General features: G+C 41.7%; 1 protein-coding gene across 2 annotated transcripts in view; it reads left to right on the forward strand.

Moving 5' to 3' along the window:
* plekhg5b (pleckstrin homology domain containing, family G (with RhoGef domain) member 5b) overlaps positions 1 to 18,242 on the forward strand; it is a 79,473-nt gene that overhangs the window by 13,553 nt on the left and 47,678 nt on the right. For both annotated transcript variants that reach the window (XM_005740958.2, XM_013912902.1), the window contains exon 2: positions 15,309 to 15,385. In XM_005740958.2, coding sequence (XP_005741015.1) covers positions 15,309 to 15,385 — 77 coding nt within the window. The remainder of the gene's footprint in view (positions 1 to 15,308; positions 15,386 to 18,242) is intronic.

An 18,242-nucleotide genomic window follows, 5' to 3' on the forward strand; every position in this document is an offset into this window, starting at 1 on the left:
AAAAAAAAAAAAAAAAAGGAGATCAGAAATGAGTGTTTAAGAGGCAGGGATGCTGGTGGTTTTTAATACTCGAGGCTACTTCTTTAAAGAGCAATGCAAACTGCTGGAATACCTATTTGTGAATGGAAACCTTTGTCAAACCTTGGCAAATTATACATAAATCAGGCTGTGTAATCTTGGTAGAAAATACAGATTCCCTTGCATTTTGGTCACTATTGGACTCGTCTCCAATCGTAGCCTCTGAAGGCAGTGGCCAGGATATCTGGATCCCAGATAACAGTTGAAGACTGGTTCCTGTTCCCTGTGCCAGTCATTGTTTATGAATGTAGCTAAATTAAAACGTGCTAATAAAAAAAGCTTCAGATGACCCTTTGGTTTTAAGATTGTGCGTGTGCACCTGCATGCAACAAAAGCCTGCTCAAAAACATGTGCAGTCAAACTGATTAGACTCTTCCACAAAACCCAAAGTTACCTGTACCAAAAGTCTTTTCATAGGGATTAAACTTTGACTGGACCTGAACATGCACAGTCTGCCAGCAAACACCTGCCCAGCCTCTGAAAATGTGTTTTCACTGTACAGAAACCATTTCTAGATTCTAAATTACACACAAATATTCTGTGTATGAGATCAGACCAAAAAGCATTCTAATGTCAGTATTGGTGCCATACCTGAGCAGGTATTTTCTGTTCTTGATAGGACTAAAGAAGTGTCTTTTTATTAAAAGCTGAGCTGATGGATGATGATGAAAGCGAGGCTAATATCTCATCTGCTTTCCGCTTTGTTTCTGTAGTAGGTGGAAATTGGCCCTTGTATTTGCTTCCCAGTTCTCATGCTGCACGACTGCACTCTTCATTAAAAGGGAAGCTGCGTGCTCAAAGCTGCTTCAGATTATTACCATATGTCTGCAAAGCCCAGCGCTGAGCAGAAAACCAGCTCCCATCCTACCCTCTAATTTCTTATCCCAAAATTGGACATGTGGGTCGCTATGTGTGACAACGTCCCTCCCTTCCCCCGGCCGGCGCAGCACATTCTCACAGTATTTCTTCTCCCATTTTAGATGCATAATAGCAGTGCATCAACCTTTAAGCAACCCTGGAAAATATTATGTCTTGATTTGATATCTAACTGCATGTTGGTTTAACCCTTCAGCTGTTTTTCCAAGATATTAGAGGATCGGAGTGCGTTGTTTCACTCGAGCGTTGTTTCACTCGAGCGTTTTGCAACTGGACTCCTTTTGCTCATTTCCGAGAGGCTGATGTGTGCGTTCTACCTCCTCAGAAATATCTGAGCTCATGCTCCACAGAGCTGGTGCATTCATAAAAACGAATAAATCTTTCAGGAGACATAAAGGGCGCGGGCACTAATCAATGCAGAAAAATGTCAGCCTTTTACAGTTTGAGCAAAACATAAAGAAAGTCCGCTCTGGATGTAGGAGGAGGCCTAAAAGAGATCTTTGTGTCACCCAGTCCAAAAGCCATTGGCCCACATTGCCCGTCCCAGCATGCAACTCACCTCTGCATGAATAAAACACTTGTCTGATGGAGTGGGCAGAAAGCCCCCCTATCTCCAGGAGATCCTACACAGGGCTTTAACATGAGCAGCTTGCCTCACACGCCAACTTTGCACAGTTTGAGAAACTTTGTCATGGATAAAGTCAAACCTCAGGGAAGGCGACGGCAAAGGAAACTTGCTCCTAGAGATGAGATGAGATGAGCAACACCCTTTTTAGCAGTTGGTTGTCTGTAATTTAGTTGGGAAAAGCTTGGATAAATGGATTAGAAGAGGACAGCATTTGGTGCTTGACAGCTCCTGGTGGGCGGCTTTAAGTGGATGATTAGCAGAGAATCTAAAAACCTACAGGATCAACAGGACGATGCAGTGAACAGAAGGTTCAGAGACATTTATTGGTCTTTGCTTTGTGGGATCAGATGCAGTATTAAATGTTGCTTATTTTTAAATGATAAAAAGTTTGTTGCAGTTACAGAATTGATACTGTTGTCCTCTGGAAATATAATTGTACTCGAAGGAAGTGCATTTGCTCACTTGGACTCGCTGTGAAGTAGGATCAGACTTAGACAGGGGGTTCAAAGCAAGTTTTAGCAAGCGCAAGCTGGATGAGGTAATCGTGCAGGTGGAGATTACAGATGAACATATTGGCAGTTGGCAAAGTTGAAAGCAGAGTTGGCTGGCAGGCTTTGTCTTTAAAAATGGTCAAAGAAAAGGGAGTAATAATTGTCTGCAGAGCTTCAGATAATTGTTCAGTGGGGGAAGGGGCCATGGGCTGCTCAGACCTTTCAATTTCACAAGCAAAGTATGGGCAAAAGGCTAAATTATATTCATTCCTGTAAAATATTTGCTTGTCGAAGAAGTCACAATGTTCCTCTACTGGAAGAAGCGTGGTGCGTACGAGTTGGAGGCTTTGCCATCTCCTGTCAGCGAAGGGTTAATGGAGCGCTACTCCTGGTCTTCATCCCTGGACGTCATCCATGATCTGTGTGGTAAGCTGAGGAACCAGGTCACCTGACTTAACTTTTGGATTAGTGTTTGTGTGTCTGGTTTTCTGCACAACAACACAAGGATGAGCAATGCATTGGTTTGTGTTTGTTTTACTTTGGATTATTTTAAAATATTGAGATGCCAAATATGCCACAGAAATGAATTAACCAGGCCCATTTCACTAATCACCACAGGGCAAATGTCTTTGTACACTTCAAAATGTACTAGATTACAGATTATTACAAATTGTTTGTCCCTGATCTGCTTTCTTTAAGACTGCAAAGCTCAAAGCTGCTTTTTGGAACCAGCCTTAATAGTGACGGTGTGAATGCTGGCTCGCTTTGATATAGAACGTGTTTGCTGTGTGCACGTCTGAGAGCCAAACGCTAAAATCTTCACACGCGCTCAAGTTTCTGATGTGTCCAGTATGTGTCTGCTGAGAAAAAACCCACCAGACTGGTGACATTTAGGCTCAAATACACCGTCTTTCATGCTAATTAGTTAATTAAAAATAAAAGGAAATTCCTTTGCTTATAAGATGAGCATTATTCATTATGAAGGAAAAAAGAAATGGACCATGCGCAGTTCAGAGCGTGTCCACTAAGTCGCATCTGTATTTCACTGATATGATCAAGTGATCCTTTAACATTCATAAGAAATAACTCTGCATTGTTTTATGTAACTTTTCTGCAAGAAAAAAAAAGATCACTTTCATTTTGAGTGAAGTATTTTATCCCCATTATGGAAAGGCTTTTTTTTTTTCCATTGCTCTGTTCTTCCGTGGAAAGCACTCAGTGACCTGGCATGAAGACAGCCTCACATGAGGTAGACAAGAGGGAAAGAGCGGATGAGACCAGCTTCACAGATGAAATATTTAACATGGAAGAAGTGCGTAACAGCACTGAAATCCTCCCCTGTCTCCACTCGGTGCCTTTTTTTTTTTGAAGTGGCACAGGGGCACTTGCTTTCCGCTGTGTCCCCTCTCCCGCCCCTCCAGATTTACGCCATTAGTGAAAGGGAAGTGATAACACACGGCTGTGGAGGAATGTTCTTCATCCTGTCCTCTTTGCCAGCCAGCCTTTTGGAAATCGCACTGCTTTTTAGTCAGTCTGCCTGCTGAGGCAGACCTGTTTGGCAGACGAAAGAGAGAAGAGAGGAGCCAAGAAGGGTACAGTCAGGCTGTGATCCTTACCTTCTTTTTTTTCTCCATTTCTGTAATTAAGTCCTGAGCTTCTACTGAAAACATTCTCAACTGTGTGTTAGCTGTCAGCTTTAGGATATTGTTACATTCACCAAAATGGAAGAAAAAAAACAAAACTTGAATCCAGAATTCAATCATTTCCATGGATTATCTTATCTATCCAGTGTTCTGGGAATCCATCCTACCTGGCAAACCGTCCTAACTTTGTGAATAAGACCTACAAGCATACTTTAACGGGTAAAATGAAGTGGCAAACCGTCCTGGCTTTGAGTATGAGCTACAGCCATACTCTAATGGGCAAAGTTAAGTGACAGACCGTCATACCTACTTAAATTTGTGCTAGAATGACTCTGTGACAGCAGAAATGTGCATAAACTACTTACGGTAGGATGTTTTGCCAAAATAGGATGGTTTGTCAGAACACCGGATCTGGTTTTTTGACATATTTTCAGCGGTTGAAATATGACCAAGAATCTAATTGTGCTGGCAACTCTGTGAAGCTGTACCACGGCACAGCGGTGCTTGACTTTTACACTAATGTCACCGTATTAAGAGGTTCTTTGTTACAGTGCTAACACGCTGATGTTTCGCATGCTAACATTTGCTCAGTTCAGCTGAAGTTGATGACAATGTCAGACGTAAACGGGATCACCTGATTATTACAGTCTGTCCTGAGAGATGTGTAAATATGTACAAAATTGCCACAAAGTTAAATTTCAGGAGAACAACCAACTTTTTTAACTCTATAGGTGCTGTGTAAAAGAATCAGTAATAAAAAAACTACAATAATAAATAAATAGTTGGATGTATAGCTTCTTTAATAAAGCAAAATAAGCCGTGTTTGGTACTGCTGAAGATAAATCATCTGTTACAATACAATACAACTTTATTGGCATAGCACATTTAAAACCAGAGGTACACCAAAGTGCTTCACAACATCCAGTAAAACCAGCAGCAAAATACAAATGCAAATGAGCTAGCAGGTGGAAAGCATTGATTAACCAAGCATACAAGGTAAGCAGATATCAAAATAAAACTTCAAAGGTAAAATCAATACAAAACATTGTTCAACAAAACAGAAGAAAAGGGGGTTGCATGAGCGTACACTTACAAGAAGCGTGCTCTAGATAGCCGGGAAGGCTGAACCAAATAGATAAGTATTCAAGGATTCAAAAAGTCTGCATCGAATCAGACACACGACTAGCTCGTGGGAGATTGTACCCAGAGGTTAGGTGCAACTGAAGCGAAAGGATGGTCCCCTCTGGTCTTCAGCCTTGGCCTGATGATCTCAGTGCTCTACTGGGAATATACAGGCTGAGAAGATCAGTAAGTAGCTAGGCGCAATTTTATTTATGATGTTGCTGTTTAGCCTCTCTGTGTGCAACTCTTTGGTCTGTTTGCGCCATCAAAAGGACTTAAATTCAAAACTTTCATGAACTTTTTCCCCACACCAAATATCTCCGTCGATGGATGATTGTGCTACACTTTAGCCTCAAAGCTTTAAAAGCTTATTTCTGGCAAAGTCACAAAGCCTTTAAAACGTTTGATTGCAGTTGTTTTGTTACAGTAACTATTGAATTTAAACTTTCCCTTCACTTGGAAATGAGCTTCAAAATTACTGACCAGTGGCGTTACCAAGATGGTTTCTGACTGGCTTCTGGAAAGACTTTGACTTTAGTGTTGAGGGGGAATCTAGAGCTAGTCATGAACCCAGTTACACAATCACAGTATATATTATGTAACACATCTGATCATGTGGTAATTTATCAGCTACAATTGTGGGCAAAAATTGGATAATGAAAGCTATTTTGGCCTTTTTGTAACATAAGCAGTGTTCTGAACAAATTAGGAGTCGTTTTTGTTATTTTAATTGCAGACTTTTTAAAAATTTTCTTAAGTGAGTCATAATTGAGGCTTCTAAAATCATTGGTTTATCCCAACATGTGCTTCTCATACACTGTGCTAAGTGCACACTGGCATTCCTCAGGTCATACTCAGACACGAGTTCCAGTAACAGCAGAACATGCCTGTGTTTTGCTGAAAGTTAAGCACCAATAAAGTCCATAAAAGAAAAGCCTGACACAAAGAGGTCACAATAATAATATCTTGCACTTGTACCAATTACTGTACTTTCTGACACAAATGCCCCCAAAAATCTGAGCTATGCAATAATCCCCTCATGATGCCTCTTAAAAATTGTGACAGGGTTGTGAGTTTTCTACTTTAACGCAAAAATCACCTAGACCTTTGGATACGCATGGAGAGGCTGGAGAACGGTGCTTTTGTTCATTGCTATTAAATAACTGTGAAATGACTCAGCACAGTTAATCAGATATTTGTATTTTTCCACATCTTGTAAATTGAAAACTGTTGATTGCTTCCTCCACTCTTCTGTGGAACAGTTTACACTTGCTGTCCTGCGGTTTTCAGTTTTATGCATGGCGACCTCGGGTTTGTGCAGATGTGGTGGAGGAGGGAGAACGACTGAGGGAAAGGGTGGGAGAGTGTGCGATGCACATGTGTGGGTTTTTACCGCCACTGGGGTAAAACAACATTAAGAAGAAAGCCTGTGTTCTGCCCCCAGTGCCACTGAAGCCTCAGCATTGGAAACAGCTGCAACCTGCTCGTGATTTAAGGGATGCTTACCAGACCCAAACCCAATCCACCTGTAGAGGAACAGGAAAATAGTTGGGCTTTAGTAATAATGGAGGGGGTCGTTATTTACGGACCACAAGCCCCTGGGAGTGAGAATGAGTGTTTGAAATAAAAGGTAGTGTGGACATTAAGCAATTATTTCTAAAAAAGAATTTTTGTATTCTCCTTTTTTTTTTTTTTCTTTTAAGTGATTTCCTGTCTGGTAGCCTTTAAAAATAGCTTAATCTTCTGTCTGGGAGCTGAATGAGAGGATTGGACCAATCCCAGTCTCCCCACTTATGGACTCTCAGACCTTGGTGTGTTCCTGCCATGTGGATTCTCACTCGGTTGTATCCTATTGTCATACTGTCGAAACCATTATGTGTCTTTCTGTGAGTCTACATATTTGCAGACTTCTCGAACAGTCTCATCGCAAGGGAACTTATGATGCTCTAATATTATATCTATAAATGACGTCATCTGGTTACTTTGCTGCTGCTCTGCCTTTGCAGAGTTTTAATGTTTAAATAGGATTTACCGATCTGTTCTCACTCCCAGAGGTAAAATACCGATGCCGTCAGAAGGTGCTGGTGTCCACGAGCTTACCAGTTTTGTTTTTTGTGACTGTGCACCTGTCCACTAAGAATGTTCATTACAGTGCAGCAACAACTATGCACGCACCCCAGACAGCAGACTTTAGAAGTAGAAGCATAAGAAGTATAACAGGAATGACTCCTCAGCTGTAGTGTCTCCAGCTGTCTGTGTCTGCAGCAGAAGTATAATCAAGGCCTCAGGAGGCAGGAGGGGTGGAAGTGGACTCAAACACCACTGTCGACCAGGAGTCTGTGGTGCATGGGAGCTTTACGGTTTCCTGCTGTTCACCTTTGCTTACTTACTTAGGTTTGAAGTTAAAATTGTAAATTGGGTTTAGTTATGTCCCTTCATTAATGCTGTTGCATTGAAAAAATATTTTTGATGGTACTCAGTGCATTTAAAAAGCAACACTTAGAAGTCCTGAGCAAGAAACCATGAGGGTTGGAAGATCTGTTTCACTATGGCTTTGATCAAGAGTGAAACAGATCTCCTAACACGTAAGCTGAGGACACTCTGCGGTCTCCTCTGAGGTGACATTGACAGAACAGCCATGTATGATCTAGGATGAGAACAGGCTGGATTTACATAATATTCATCTTAGCAGTAGTTTGCAAAAATGCATAGCCATTTGGCAGTCATAGGCAGAATGCTATTAATAGACCCAAAATATAAAGTCCTAAAAAGGCAACTGTTAAACACTGTTTGTACTGATTGTATGTCCCATGTGGAGCCCTCATTAATGCACTACAGCTGTGACTTAAGTCTATGAGGGTTTAGTGATTAGGCCCAAGGTGGGAGATTGAGAGACTGATACCAACGTTTCTGTTTTCTCCAACCTGATAAATCAGACTTGCAACTGGTCCTGACTGAGAAACAGCCCAGCACATAACTCCCTGCAAAACTTCTGTTTGTTGTCTTAATCCTTTTTTTAAGGACTGCAGGGAGGTTTTGCTTTACTTGGACAGAGCCAGATTAGCTGGCCCCCTGATTCCAAACTTTATGGTAATGAAAGCTAACTGCCTCCTGGTTCCAGCTCCGTAAGTTTTATTTGGCCATACAGATGAGGGTGATATTGCTCTTATCATTTAGTGCTGCATCAATAAACTATGTGGTCAAGCAGTCACCAAAATAGCTAATATGCACTATAGCAATAATAAAGCAGCACTATTGCACTTTTTAAACCCTTCCTTTCCTTAATTTTTTTCATATCTACACTTAATTTGGGAGATGGATGGAATTTATGCTAATAGCATTAACTATTAGCGACTCATCTCCACAGCTCTGGCTTCAATCGCCCAACTTTTCTGTCTGCTGCGCCACGGGTGCTGATATGTCCGTCTCTATGCCAACTTTCCCTGCCCGTATGGCATCCACCTGTCTGCCATCTGTGTTTGTCTCCCAGGAGTGCTTTCATATCTATCTCCTGGCAGAGAGGGGTGTGTTGCGTTACACGAGGGGGTGTGGGAGTAGAGGGGGCCGTTAAAGTCTCTCAAAAACAACATGTGAAGACGAAGAGAGGAGCCAAAGTCTGTGCAAACGCAAACATAAGCTCACCCTTTCTCCATGTACCATGATGCGACCGCACCAAACAGAAGGCAGCACGAAGCATTCTTGAGATTCCTTGTGAAATTGTGCCGAAGGCTTACGGTTAAACGCGCGCCCAGCTCGGTATCTGCCCACCTCATGGTGAAGAAGAGACTAGTGAACAGAGTGAGGCGTGCTGGGGTCACTGACCATTTGTAAAAAAAAAACCTCCTCCCTGAGCAGCCTTGGTCCTCTCATAGGTTGTTTGGGACAGTAGCCTGTGGCTTTGGATTTCTCCGTTTAATCTAATACACTTGGAAGTTGATGTGCATTTTTGTTTGCGAATAAAAGACAAAACACAAGTGCCAAAGCAATGAATGGATTAAATGGCGTGTTTATAATCTGCTAATATTAGCAGTCAGCCTAAGCAGCTTACAGTCTGTAGTAGGGTTTGAGTTTACGCTAAAGCCAAAGAGTGCATGTGGACATTACAGCAATATCTTTTGATTTCAAATTTGTTATTATTGCATTTGTTTTATTTTAATTTGCAAAGAAAAGCGTCTGGACTTCTTTAAGTTGCTTGAAGACGTTTCACCTCTCATTCGAGAAGCTTCTTCAGTTCTAAGGTCAAATGGTGGAGAGTCCCAGATTTAAACCTAGTGGGAGGACCCCCCACAGAGGGACAAAAGGACCCCCTGATGATCCTCTAATCGGCTGAGCCAAGGTGGGAAACTGGGCGTGGGTCCCAATCAGCCAGAGTTTCGGGTGTGTCCATCTGTCCTCTCTGTCCAAAATGTTTGGACAGAAAGGACAGATGGTTTGAAAGAGGAGTGAAAGAAGCCATCTATGTCCACTGTGAGCGACCATCTTTGAACAGAGGCGGAGGTTTACGACAACAACTCTCTGCCATCTATAATCCAGTTTTGAGATCCCTTCCCAGACGCCTTAACGCCCACTCACATCCTGGGCCATCTGACCTCAGGAATTCGCATGATAAGGTGGGGCCAGGTTTCACAATGAGCTCACCTGAAACCCTGGCTGATTGGGACCCACAGGTGGGGTGGGGCCAGGTGGGGTGGGGCCAGGTTTCACAATGAACACACCCGAAACTCTGGCTGATTGGGACCCACGCCCAGTTTCCCACCTTGGCTCAGGCGATTAGAGGATCATCAGGGGGTCCTTTTGTCCCTCTGTGGGGGGTTACTCCCACTAGGTTTATACCTGGGACTCTCCACCATTTGACCTTAGAACTGAAGAAGCTTCTCGGATGAGAGGTGAAACGTCTTCAAGCAACTTAAAGAAGTCCAGACGCTTTTCTTTGCAAGCTCCTTTGACTACGATGACCTGGATGACTGAGAACCTTCACAGACATTTTATTTTAATTGCATTTCACTTTGTCTTGCCAGTTCTTTGAATTGCACTATTCATTAAAGTGCGACATATTTAATATTTAACTGACTGATTGGGGCAGCTAAAGGTTATAATGAATATAGTTAGTGTTTACAACTGGCAGATCCACTGTGTAGTATCTCCCTGCAGTGTATTAGCCACTTCTCCATGTCATAAGAGTTTAATGTTAGACTATCCTGCAGGTCTTTAGTACCCATCTGTACCCATACCTTTAACTATTCTAACAATTCCAAAATTCAGCTCTTAATTCTCATCATAACTGCGTATTTTCTCATGCACTGTGGAGAAAAAAAGTATCAAGAAGGTAAGCTAAGCAGCCAGACATGGTTTAGTTTGAATGATCTTATGCATTTCCATCTATACTCGCATCACCAGAAGCTAACGAGCTCTGCAGTGCAAAACAAGAACAGCACTGCTGTGAGATCAATTTCTGTGTGTGAGTCAGAGGTATACCAGATGGCAGAGTGACAGCCTGTGGCAGTGCAGTTGTGTAGGCTCCCATTGTGCTAATGGTAATATGGTAATGTGTTTTGCAAAAAATAAATAGATAAATAAATTAATAAATATTTTTTTGATATACTGGGTCAACCTGAAGATTCACAGACAGTAAACACGTAGTGTGCTCTTTTTTTTAAACCTAACCAGCGAGCCAGTGAAAAGGCTACAACCAATGATTATACTTACCTTCAGTTAATCTTGTCTCCTTTATAAATAAGTGTGGAAATTATAAATTCTCAGACTTTATTCATTTTGCTATTATTGGTCTGAACAGCAGTCCAGAATTATGAGGTGTTCAGTATATGATGTCACAGAAAGACTGACATTTGCCTGGGCTTGTAGCAAGCGTCTACATTTGGTGGAGAAGTGAAGAGACTGTTGAAGTGTTGGAACATCATATTCATAGATGCATCATTCTCATCGCAGAATAAGGACAGGCAGACTAGTGTGCATGATTAAATCTGGCCTCGGCTGCTTTGGGCTTATTTATGGGGGTCGTTTGGATACCTAATGTTTCTTTGCCTCGGGCATTGTCTCTCTGCGGTGAGCAGGCCGGCGGAGAGCTGTGTGGATGGGATGCACCCCTGTCTCTTTAGTGTGCGAGCTCATTGTCTGCTGTCACGTGTGTGCGTGTATGGTGTGTGCTCGTGTTTGCTTTTGGCTTAATCAGCAGTGCTGAGTTCAGAAATTCCAGTTCATCAGAGAGAGAAAGAGGGAGAGTCAGCAAGATATGAGCAAGTAGGAGAGAAGATGGAGGTTTGGCACATAATGGTGTGATTATACGATAAAAGGAAGGATGGTCATGAGGAAGAGGGCTAAGGAGAGGAGAGCTTAGCACTGAAATGCTATGTTGTGGGTCAAAATCAAGGCGAGAGAAAGCCATCCATAAAGCTGCATTCATGTGTTGTGTTCCTTTTGTTGTGGCAGTGTTACTGTTGGCCAGTTGCATTGTGTCAAATCAAGAAATGTACCTTTCATTGCAGCTTTGCTAACATTTCTGCACATTTCTTTATTACTGTTCTGTGCTGTGATTATCTAGAAGGCAGTAATAAATTACACCGTTGCCAGTAAGATGATTTCTAGATGGTTTTGTATGTTGAATTCAAATCTGAAAGTAGATTTGAACCCAACATTTCAAATTTGGATAAAATCTGTGTCAACAGGATTTATGCAATGATTAGACTCCAGTTCTAGTTATCCTGGTTTCTTTTCCTTCTTAACTTTTCTCAGGTCCTGTGTCGGCTCTTTGTGGAATTCTTTCCTTTGTTTCTTTTGACATGATTTACAGTTAAGAGTTCATCTGCTATAGTTTTCTTAGGCCTGCTACTTCGTCTTTTCTCCCCCACTTGTCTAATTTCCTTTATTTCTAAGGACATGCTGCATGACATGGTAAGCTATGGCAGGTTTTTTGGCTAGTAGCTCTTTGGAAATAACCTTGTTGGTGCAAAAATGCTATTTTATATCTGACAAACTGCTTTATCTTTGGCATTTTTAATTGATTCAGCTAAATAAATGGGAACAAATGATACTTTTGCCACGTGCTGTACAATACAAGAATATCTAGCTCCTTGTAAGCAAAATGTAAAGAAATTGTAATTCTTTTCATTTAAATCTGCATGTAAACAAGCTTAATATAATTCGGTGTGTTACCACTAGTGTATATACTTGAATTTTTCTTCATGCTAGGAAGGGGAGACTTCCCTGTGTCTCTCTCCTTCCTTCCTTCCTTCCTTCCTTCCTTCCCTCCTGTGAGGTGCACGTATGCAGCACCACTGCACAATTAGCAGTTAGCGTTATACATGTGGATAGCGCTACCTAAGTCACGAGTATTAAATTGTTTCCCTACACCGACCAACTTTATGTCTAGAAACTGAGAGTGAAGCCCTCACTGTCTAGCTGCTTTCACATATGTACATGGGAAAACTCAACTAGCTGTCTTTAACCTGGCAGCACACACGTACAAGGTGTGTGTCATGCTCGCTATACCATGGTAGAGTAGCCCGGGTTATTGTCGTGATGCCTACAAAGTGAATGTGTGTCCTTTGCCTAAACCAAAAGTGTATCCAAAAGTGAGAATGTGACTCATGCAGATAGTTTGTTTTATGATAAATGTGATGAAAGATTACTTTTGAACAGTACACCAGCACACCTGATTTGCCTGGCTGTAGTTCATGTGTGAAAATGGTTTCAGTATGCTTATGGATGCTGACCACAAAAAATACAGTGGCCTTTTGTTTTTTGGATCTTTCTCATTGGTGGAGCTGGAAAATGTGGCCAAAAAACCACATTTGCAACTGGCACGGTTAAACCATGAAGAATACATTTACAGGCTGCAAAAAGATCTTGAGTATGACGTTAAATGTTGTGTATAGACCCTTTCCCTTAAGTTGTGGTTGGACAACCAAGTTTATTTTTATTTATTGATTTATTTTTTAAACCATAACCAGTGTCCAAATGTTTAGGTCCACTTCGGATTTTGTGTGTTTACTGCTTCACCTCCCTGCATTGACATCTGAGATCACACCGATAAGCCAAGTAACATTTGTTTTGTGGACGACTGTAAACTCTCGCTGTGGTAAAGACTGCTCTTCCTCTTTGGGAAACTCTCCATAAAAGCTGGAGGCTCCCTCTGTAGCCTGCTGCTTGTAAACCCCGAGGGAAACATTAACCTGAGGCCCGCTGGCAGAGGCCACTGTCAGAGCTGAGAGTGCGTCTCGGCCTGCTCCCAGCACAGCAGACACACAGGAGAGGCCCATTTTCTTCTTTTTTTTCCCAGAAGGTGGTGGAAGCTTTACAAAACAGGCTAGGCCTCTGCTCTATCACTTTAAATGGCTTTAAGGGTCGTGAAGGTGTTTGGGTCACTCTTTCAACATCTAAACTGTTGTTTAGATTAGTTGTTTACTGTTGTTTACCGTCTAAACAAGTAATTTCAACAGTTTAGGTGTACTGGCATAATTTTTTACACACATTTGGTGTCCCCAGAAGGCCAATCTTCATGTCTCATTACTGACATCCTGACTTTGTTTAGGGTTAAAATGGATGATTTTAGCTTTAGAGCATCTCAGCAGTGTTTTTAATAGAATATCATGAATTTTTTGTACATATTTGTGTCAGATCTACTTTAATGTTAATGTTTGATGTGTATGCGTTAGTCCCCGCAGGGAAATTACTCCTCTGCATTTAACCCATTCACCCAGTGAAGCAGCCACCAATGCAGCGCCCGGGGAGCAGTGTGTAGGCACGGTACCTTGCTCAGGGGTACCTCAGGGTAGCTGTTCAGTGGAGTCGAACCCCCGACCTTCCGATCATGGGGCAACCACTCTACCTACTGAGCTATCCCTGCGTTGCGTCATTACAGCATGTCCTTGTTGCTCAAGTTTTTAACTCTTTGCTCCTTAAAGATGACATGTGAGGACCTCCCTTGTACCTTTAATAACTAGCCAGCTTGGAATCTATCACAAATGACCATTAGAATAGGTTTGGGGTTTTTCCAAGGATATCCCTACTAAGGTGATCACTTTTTGTTCTGGAAGCAGGCCAGAAATATGACAGAAACTGCTGAGTTCCTATAAGAGAAACAAGGTTGACCCCTATTGGGCATCCAAGAGGGGAAAAAGTTGAGGCACATAGTGCATTTCTGGTAGGGACGTTTTGTTGCTCTGCTGAAAAAAAAAATCACAAAAACCTATTGCAATATATCAAAAACTGTTTTCTGACCAGATACTTATAAAAATTAAGTTTTTCAGTTAAGTTATCAGGGCTTTGCGTGCTATATGTGAACTGAACATATAAATATGACCTATAGACATGAGCATTTTATCCTGAGGACCTTGGGACAGTCTCACCAAGCTGCTAACATGACTCTAAACCCCGAGTCCACTGTTGAGTAACTTGACTGCACACAGGTTGACCCTTCCCATCACAGCTGGGAAACCTCTGGCTCAGTGGTATGCACCAATTACAATGTTTTTCCGTCTTCCTCACCAGCACCCTTTACCTGTGATTGCAGCTGCAGCCAAGTGGATGACTCAAGGTGACTCGTTTCTGTCTGCAGGCTGTGAGCAGGGCCTCGTTTCTGTGATGACAAATCGGTGTTTTAAATTTGACCTTCAGTTCAGCCACTAAGTGACTTCATTTCCTAGCACCAGTCCTCCTCTGTTTAATGTTATTTTATTGGTGCAAAAATAGAGACTAGATTATTAGTGAAAGTTTTACTAAAAAGTCCTGTCATGCGTGGAAACTGCAGATCTTTTGGAGCGAGGCTCCTTCTGTTTTACCCTCCTGGCTTTTACTTTCTCCTTTCTTCACATGTATGCTCTGCTTTTCTCATTAAACGGTCAGATAAATATTGGTGTGCTCAGGGCCTCTGTTATGATATTTCTATCGTGTGTGTACATGTAGGAGATGTAGATGTAAACACTGCCTTTTATCGTGCCCCCCGGTGTAGCGATAGCCAGCTAGTAAGTAGACTTTAGAAGTTTATTTGACAACAGTGATTTGTTATTGTGCAGCAGAGTGCTGCGAGCTTGCCCATGATGAGTGCACTTTTGTACAAAACCCAGATTGGGGCTTCCTCTCATTTGCTCCATTTTCTTCCTGTCTGTTCTTGTCATTTCTCTCTGATCTCCTCCCAAAAACACACCCCACCCTCTTCCCTCTGTTTACCTTCCCTTCATGAAATCTCTGTAGCCGAAGTTCTTTTTCTTTTTTCTTTCTTCCATTTTTTTATTACGTGGCTTCTAGGTCTCTATTACTGTGTGTTTCTTGTGCTCGTAGTCGCTCCATCCTTATGTAAACACAGGCAGCGACTTTTAGTCTCGCTGTCTGCAGTACGTTTTTAAAACTTTACCAAGAAAGGTGTGTTAATGGACGTGCTGCTGGCTGGGTGGCTGGTTTGGTGTTTTTAGTGATACAGAGGGAAGTCAAACTGACCCGTGTGTTCTGTTTCAGATGAGAAGCCCGTCCAGGAGGACGATGGGGTGGTGTGCCAACATCCCGAGTGTCCTGAGCGGCGGAGGGCCTCTAAGGTAAGATCCTTAAGGCTTGAAAGGCTGTGCATGGACACATTTCACTTGCAGTGAGATGGTATAAAAATGATTATTGGCGTAAGTCCGTTAACTAACTGGGGCAAGGTCTATGTCTGCAAGGACAGGCTGCAGGGAATGCAGTTTTTATACCCAAACTGCAGCTCCTCCTGGTAATGTCTGTGTGTGAATGCAGAGCATCATATTATTTATTCCTTACATTAATTGGACTTTAGCACAAAGTCCATACAAGCTCTGAACTGGCCACCAGTTAGTTTTAAGCAGTTAAATGATAATAACACAATTAAAATTATTTCAAGCAATTCAAGCGTAAAAATCCTGGTTTCCAGCGTGATGGAAGAAAAGATCCACACTACTGCCACATCGTCCAACAGCCGAGTCAGAAACAGTGATGGAAAATCATGTCCGCAGACACAAAAATTAATCAGGTTACTATATGACTATATTGAGGTGTTTTGATTTAGCTAACAGTAGCCATCATAATTTGTTTGTAATGTTAGGTTTTTACAATATTTTCATAAAGTCTGACAAGCTTACTATTATTTATTACCTTCAGCGTTATGCATCCATGTCACCTGGTTTTACACCCGTGTACATTTGTGAGTAAATTTAAATTCATCAGCAGGTTGATGTTATATATATATAATGTGCTTATTAAATTTTTGTCTTGGAGTTTAATGAGGAAAAAACAAAATGATGAAAGATACCAAAATGCCATATACCTGCATTATTTCTTATGTCCAGCAGGGGGCGAGTACTCTGGTTCCAAAAAGAAATAGTCAAAATTAGCCCTTGTTTCCCTAACTATGACCTCAGTAAACACTAATAAAGTTACTGGTTTCTTATCCTACTGCGATCAACACAATTCTCATTTTAAAATGTATGGTCCCACTAGAGTCAAAAAGGCCCATAAAGGAGGGAATGGTTTCACGCAGATTTAGCTTGTAATGAATGCTATGGCCACATTTATGAAGGTATTTTGCTGAACATAGCTATTTGTATGCATTTTGGCCTTTTCAATGAAAAGTGAATACTGAAGATTACTGAAGATGGCGTTTTGGAAAAACTCCTGTCGAGGTAAAGCTTTTTGAAAACTCCATATGTCTGCACAAAGAAAACAGACTTGAGACTGCGTACATGTAGCTGTATCCTGGCATATCGCTATCCTATGAATGTGGAGCAAGATGGCGACAATTAACTCTTTATTTACTGTATGGATTGTGCATGAAATGGAGTTGATGACTGAGCCTTACAGATGCTGGCAGGTGTACAGAGCAAAGGTAGCCATCCACTTGTGTTGATGTAGTTCTATAACAGACAGCTGGACAGGAGTGGTGTCAGGTCTTGACTTTATCTTTTGGGACTAAAAACAAACTTAGTTCCATGCTACACTCACAGTAAAGGAAGTACTTGGGGCGGATGGATGAATCACCAAAAAGCCTGACTTGGACATAGAGACCGCTGTTTGCATTCCACTTCCTTCTGACAGTCAGATGGGTTTCTTTAAACCATAATGATAATGGCTGTTTTTTTTCTAACCTTAACCAAGAAGCTATTATTTTAACCATGATGACGAAGGTCCTCTAACATTAACAAACCAGTAATTTTAACCACCACACATTTCCCCATCTTTAACAAGTACTTATTTTAACTCAGACCGTGAACATTCCTCAACCTGAAACAAATCTTTTTTGCGCCTAACCTTAACCAAAGTTAACCTGGTGGGATTTTAATACAGATGTCAGAGAAGTAAAAGCTTTTGTGTGACATTCTGAGCGAAGCTACACGGGATGTGATTAGTAAGACATCCAATGTCCAATGTCTTAAACTACAAATTAAAAAACTTTGTAATGAAAAGGCACAAACCCTGACTAACTCCTCTTGGCCTGAGTGTTTGAATTTAATTAGATTTAGCCTGACAAAATGCTGTTGTGGTACAGTACTGCGAAAGGCGAAGCAGAGTGGGAAATCTGCTTTTCTTCTTCTTTAGGTGTTAAAAGTGGCGTGAGTCTCGGGGCTCTGTGTCTGGCCACCAGACTGTGAAATGAATTATTCCTTTGAAGCCACTGGTTTCTGAAAATGGGAGTCTGGCCAGAAGACCAAGGGAAACCGCCATAGTGTCTGGCTGGTCACTCGCTAACTCTGGTTTGTTTTAGTTTGTCTGCTCTGCCCTGACATGTCCCTCCTGCCGCTAAAGCTGGGCATTAGACAGATTTCCTATTGAAATGAGATGTTGTCTCCTACTGTCCTCTCTGTGGAAACAATGGAAAAGGAAGATGACACGGAGAAAAGATTTTGAATTCAGGCAGGCCTCTGGAGAGAGAGATAGAGAGACGAGTTATATATAGTTTTTCTCCATGGCAACTGAGAATAATGAAGTGGGGGAAAGAAGAAAGATACAAAGTGCTTAACCTGAACTATTCACAGTGTCTCTTTCCTTTCTCCCCACATAAGTCTCCAAAATCCACTTTTCCTTAAAGACAAAATCACTTCAGACTGTCTGGCCCCTCTTGCATGACAAAGTCTGTCCTGTTTTTAGGATTTGTGTGCCGAGTTGTAAACGAGGCAGGAGGCTTTCTCCTTGGTCAGGGTCAGGCTTGACGTTATTATGTAAGGAGATTATAGAAGGGCTTGTATCCAGGTGCGGACTGGGATAGACGGGAGGAGAACAAGGCTGACGGCAGATACAAGGTGTACAGTCTTTTTAGGTAACACAGAGGCTTTTATTTACATTGTGTTTCAAACAGTTATCACCTTCTTCAGATAGCTAAGCTCCATTAAACATTCAGATATTACTAAACTTCTTCATATAAACTTAAAAATAATTCAATTATTTGTG

Source organism: Pundamilia nyererei, unplaced genomic scaffold (assembly GCF_000239375.1).
Source record: "Pundamilia nyererei isolate P.nyererei 1_Seehausen unplaced genomic scaffold, PunNye1.0 scaffold00106, whole genome shotgun sequence".
Classification (NCBI taxonomy): domain Eukaryota; kingdom Metazoa; phylum Chordata; class Actinopteri; order Cichliformes; family Cichlidae; genus Pundamilia; species Pundamilia nyererei.